We start from the raw sequence: 5,775 nt of genomic DNA, 5'->3' as shown, positions 1-5,775 counted from the left end.
TGCTTATTACTACTAGGCTTGTGTAATGCCTTTTTAGGCTATTTTTATAGTAAGCTACACTATGTTGCGCTAAGTTTTAGCATAGCTTTAAGCCTTTTTACATAACATCTGCTTATGTACAGAACTTAATTACTTAGTTTATTTTTTTTAGTTTTAATAGTAAGTTAGTTAGTAACTAAATTTAATTTTAAATAGTAATAGTCTAGTTATCTTATAAAGTAGTGTAGCTTATGCCTAATCTATGCATAGTAAAAGGTTTAACTAGTTATCTTAGTAGTAGTTTACAAAGAGTTATAAGCGCTAGTTAAGATACTAGGTTAGCACCTCTATATTACTATCTATCTGTAAGTAGTAGAGTGTTAAAAGCTTTTACTTAATTTTTATAAGTTAGTAAAGCTTATCTATAAACCTTAAAGTAAATTAAGGGCTCTAATTAAAGATAATAGATCTTAAAAAGCTAAAATAACACTAAAGATAGTAATAGTATAAGTCTACTACATCTTTTACTATTATTATTTTATAGTATAGTAGTAAAAAGTAGTGTTTACTTAGGCAGTTTACTACTATAAAAGTGTTATTATACTTTTTCTTATTTAGTAGAAATAACGTAAAGTTTATTAAAACATCTTACTAGACTTGCTATAGAATAAGTAGTAACTTAAGCAGTCTTAGAGTTTTATTTTAAAGTGTGTAGCTTTATTAACAGGCCTTACACACTGTAACATAGTTAGTAACATTTTAGCTTATATAAGGCTAGTAGTATTAGTTATATAGTAGTTTTAAAGTCTTTTTTTTACTTAAGTAAGTAGTTACTTAAGTTATGTAAACTATATAAATAAGATAAGTTTATATAAAGTAGATAGCTAAAACTGCTAGTTACTTACTATTATGTATAAGAAAGCCTTTACTTATAAGCTTTTATAGCGTCTCTGCTTTATTCTAGGCCTGCTTTTAATATAGCTGTAGGCTTATATAGTTCTAGTTTACTTTATAGACGTAGTTAATTAGCGCATAAGGCTTATTTAAAGATAAAGAAGCTATAAAGGTGTTACTAGTAGCTACTTCTATAGCATTTATAGCTAATAATTCTTTTGCAGATTACTAAACTAGGTTGTCTACTATAGCCTTAACAGTGCTTAGGTTTGTTAGATATGCGCACCTACTGTTAAGACAGGAGGAACGTTTGACGAAAGCTGCTACATAGTACAAGCAATAAGCTCGAACAGTATGTTGCTGCAAATTGCTGCATGTTGCAGCATTTTGCAGCATTTTGCAGCATGTTGCAGCAAATTGCAGCAAATTGCAGCAAATTGCAGCATGCTGCAGCAAATTGCAGTAAATTGCAGCATGTTGGAGCAAATTGCAGCATGTTGCAGCAAATTGCAGCATTTTGCAGCATATTGCAGCAAATTGCAGCAAATTGCAGCATGTTGCAACAAATTGCAGCAAATTGCAGCATGTTGCAGCAAATTGCAGCAAATTGCAGCAAATTGCAGCATGTTGCAGCAAATTGCAGTAAATTGCAGCATGTTGCAGCAAATTGCAGCAAATTGCAGCATGTTACAGCATTTTGCAGCATTTTGCAGCATGTTGCAAGCTGGTCGCGCATAGGGCTAGTGCGCGAGGGACTCGGATCGGCAAAACAAAAGCCGAGCAACACGAGTAGAGCAGAAAAAGGATCGATAAACCAATACAATCAATCATCATCCTATACATTATATCCAAACCCATCATTCATCTCAGGAAGCCTAGAAACAGTGCTTTAATCTAACAAGGTTAATCTAGTATACTATAAGAAAAGCGTGTGTATAAGCTGCTTTATTTTTATTTTTTTAAGTTTTTAGCTTTTTCTACTTTTTTAACAACACATCTGCTACTACATTTACAGTCTTTAGTTAGTAGGTAAGCTTTAGGTTGTAATTAGCTACTGTTATAGCCTAGCGCATCTGCTATATGTAACGGCGCAGGCAAGACAATGGGTCCGAATGCGGTGGGAATCCACTCAGAGGCATATGGGAGTGCGTGGGGACTCTGAACCTGGGAATGCCATTAACACCTATAGGCCTTGTACGAAAGGATATCAGAAAACTACCGAGCTAGCTACGGGGGCGAGGTGCGACTAAATACATGAAGGAATAGGGGTACAGCAGGGGGCAGGGCAGAGTCGGGGCCAGGTCGAGGTCGGGGCCGATACGAGGGCCTTCCGGAGGTTCCGGGCGACTCGAGATGGAACGATTCATGAGGATCGTTACACACAGAGCATGTGACGCGGTACGCGCCGTCACATCTACTAGCGTTAATCTAGTTTTTTTTTAATAAAGTTAAGCTTTAAATAACACTTTATAAGTATACTAAGCTAGTTTATGCTAATATAGCCTAAATTACACTTAGCCTGTAAAGAATTAGCTATATTAGCTATAGCTACTAGCTAAGAGGAAAATTCTTATATATATAGCTTAAGTATATGCTTAATAATTACTTACTTTTTATTATTATCTAGCTTTTATAAGTTATGTTGCGTTTGCTAAAAGGTTAACCTTCTAGCTAGCATAGTAGAAGGATATATATAGGCGGATAATTGTACGCGACAAGTTAGCTATAGAATTAGCTTATAAAAGTTATCTAGTATGTTAGTTATTTATTATTTTTTAAAAAAACTTTATATATAACTGTAGTATATTAATTTAAAAGTGTTATCTTTTATTTAAAAGCTTAAATTATAAGCTATATCTAGTATTTTTTTAGCACATCTAAGTAGTGTTGTTAGAAATGCATTAGTATAAAAAGAGTAGTTTAGTAGGGCTTTAGTAAAAGCAACTTAAGTGTGTCAGCAACTTGCCTGTAGTGTACGTTATCTTAGGTTACTTAATAAATTAGTATCTAAAGGTTCCTTGTATCTGCTCTAACCTTGCTCTAGCCTCTACTATACTTTTATTCTTCTAAGTATTTAGTTACACCTTTCCTCTTAGCTAGCTTAGTGGTTTTCTAATATCCTTTGTACAAGGCCTATCGGTGTTAATAGAACTCCTAGGTTTCTAAGTCTCTACGCACTTCTATATGCCTCTAAGTAGGTGAGATCGAAGCGCCTCTGGATGGCAGCGTCGAGGGACAGGTGATGTGATGGGAGACATATAAGACAGCAAGTTTCTGCCGCGGGTCAGCTAGCAGTCACGTCCAATTTGTACCTCCACCGCGGAGCACTCCTTTTATAGTGGCAATTTACAACGAGCCGCTCACCTAGCCATTCACGACCCATCATGCCGAAGACGCGATCCGGGAAGTGCGCTGGGGCCATGCGTCTAGAGTCCACTCCTTATCAGCGATGTCTCACCGGTAGGATGGCTACCGGCAGAAAGGCCCTTCTGACTGATGCGACTCCGGTGAGCGTACCTGCCGAGGCCGATGGCTCAAATGACAATGTCGCTCCTCTCAATATGGGGCAGCCTGATATCGCTCCTGTAGATATGTCCCCGGAGTCCGATGAACGACAAGGGCCACGAGGCAGAGAGTTGTCATTTACGGAGTGGGGGAACATGAGCGATGCAGCCATCGTTCACCTTACTGAGGGCTTACACAAGGCAAGTTGAAGCTTACTGCTGGTCCATGGCGAGAAGCTGACTCGCGTTGACAGGTCCTGGCGCCGCATGAGGAAGAGACAGCCGAAGATGGGGTGCCCTTCGGAGTGGAAACTCTGCCTGATGCGATCGACACAGATACTTCTGGCGCCCAGCTGCAAGGGACGGAAGAACCGGTCAGGACTCCATTGAACTATCACGACCAGCCTTCTCCCGAGAGTTCAGAAAGGCAACTTAGTCCACCGCCTGGAACGCAAGCTCCATCAGCTGAGGAGATCATTGACGAAGGCCAAGTTCCGACCCCAATTCACTTTGTAGAAGCGGTCGTTATAGTAGAGCCACCTACCGGAAAAGCGGTCGTCGGGACGGAGGCAGCTATCGAAGTGCGGACGCCTGTGGAATCGAACAGGGAGAGCAGTCAAGAAGTGGCGATCAGGGATTCTCTAGAGCGAACGGTTGGACTTGAAGGCGGAGAAGCGGTGCCTACTCAAGCCATCCAGGCATCGCAGGGTATGAAGTCCCGATTTTTGGGAGGCAAAGACTGATTTGTAATGTAGACGACCCGATAGTGCTTGACGACGATGACGATGATGACTACGATGATGATAGTAATTCGTCTCGAATAACAGCTCGCCAGAGATGCCAGAACGAATATTCTGGCATGGTACAATGGTCATCGCCCGAATTTGAGGACGAAGTTATCACAAGTTTTGAGGAGAAATGGATGGAGATACAGACTTACTGGATATACATGGATGACATGCGCAGCCAAGTTGACAGCACGCAAATTCGTGCTATGCTTGATCAATTCAACGAAGGCCTTGAGGAGGTATACGATGACGGCAGCTTGGCTCCAGGGTCTGCATCGCTCCTCCTAGAGGAGTGGAAGGCCGCAGAAGATTGATGGACTGATGAACTAGACGCGCTCTTTTGTCGACGTATGAGACGATTTGGCAGTCTCTTGAGGGAGTTTGAGATCATGGAACCACTGTATTATGCAATCGTAGATTATCGTGGGACGGTCAGTGACGAAGAATGATATTGGCATCTGGATTCTGATTGCTTAATTATTAAGTTGAACAATCTTGTTACGGTCATTATGTACATCTCCAGCACCCACTCTTCGGATGCCATGTTAGTACAGGCGTAGACCAAGCACAGTGCTATGGCTCGCCATCAAATAAGGCATAAATAAGCTTTTACGCACAGTCCTCCATGAAGGCGGCCAAGTCCCGCCGAGCCCTCGTTCTGACGTCAGGCAGCGCGTTGCCGAGTCTAGAATTGAGGCGCTCTAGCCGCCTCATCCACGAAACGTCAGCCAAGCACTGCCGATTACGTGCGTTCACTCGGTTGTTCTGCCGATGTCTGTTCTTCTATGTCGAGCTCGATAGTGGGCTGGCGACTTCATTACCGGCGGGGGGTACGTTTTATTCTTCCTCGCCGGGCCGGGTCGGCCGTCCTCCCTGCTAGCGTGATCGAGGCGTTTGTCTGCCTGATGAGGTTTAAGTGCAAATCTTTAACACGTTGCTCTACAAGTACCCATCTCGTCACTTGATCTAGACTTATTTCGAAGCTTCGCCGTGGCAAACTAGCACGCTATATATATTCAAGTTGATCCCCGAGCCTCTACGATACAGTGCTGGCGGGAATTGGTCCGAATCGATTATCCGGAATCACGTGGCGCTATCCTGGATCTGGATCGGATCCATGAATCAATCCAGCGCTAAGGCTAAATAGGCAACTATTCTAAATAATTAGTCTTTTACTTAATTTTTTATGCTATTATACTCTTAATAAGTTATTCAATAAACATTTAATAAAAATTTAGCTTAGAATAATAAAATTCTATTTATAATAGAAGTAGTTAATAGCTTAAAATCTAAATAATAGAGAAAAAAATATCTATTAAGCCCTACTTTATATAACAAGCATTATAAAAAGTATTTTCTTTTTATTTTATTATATAAAAACATAGACATTGCAATTTAAAATGCTAAAAAGAATAATAAAAATAGCTAGAAGCAGCATAGCGCTAATAGCTGCAAAAGATGCATCTAGGTTTTTCCTGCTGCCTTTAACCTAAACATATAAGTAGCTCTAGGAGTTATAGCGCATACTATAAGTTACTCCCTCTATTATATAATAAGCTAATAATTTTAGATCTAGCAAAAACAGGTTCTCTCTGCACTTTACAATAATG

General features: G+C 40.3%; 1 protein-coding gene across 1 annotated transcript; it reads left to right on the top strand.

The window, feature by feature from the left end:
- Positions 1-1,985: 1,985 nt before the first annotated feature.
- BDR25DRAFT_348705 (uncharacterized protein) lies at positions 1,986-4,550 on the top strand (the record flags this gene model as incomplete). The annotated part of the gene is made up of 9 exons (XM_033694461.1): positions 1,986-2,018; positions 2,063-2,113; positions 2,175-2,263; positions 3,100-3,112; positions 3,166-3,280; positions 3,304-3,551; positions 3,632-4,092; positions 4,116-4,457; positions 4,496-4,550. The coding sequence occupies 9 exons, from the start codon at positions 1,986-1,988 to the stop codon at positions 4,548-4,550; spliced, it is 1,407 nt and encodes a 468-aa protein (XP_033555258.1).
- Between the last annotated feature and the right edge of the window lie 1,225 nt (positions 4,551-5,775).

This window comes from Lindgomyces ingoldianus (genome assembly GCF_010093535.1).
Source record: "Lindgomyces ingoldianus strain ATCC 200398 unplaced genomic scaffold BDR25scaffold_1, whole genome shotgun sequence".
NCBI classification, from domain to species: Eukaryota; Fungi; Ascomycota; class Dothideomycetes; order Pleosporales; family Lindgomycetaceae; genus Lindgomyces; species Lindgomyces ingoldianus.
This window is presented reverse-complemented; position numbering and strand designations above follow the sequence as displayed.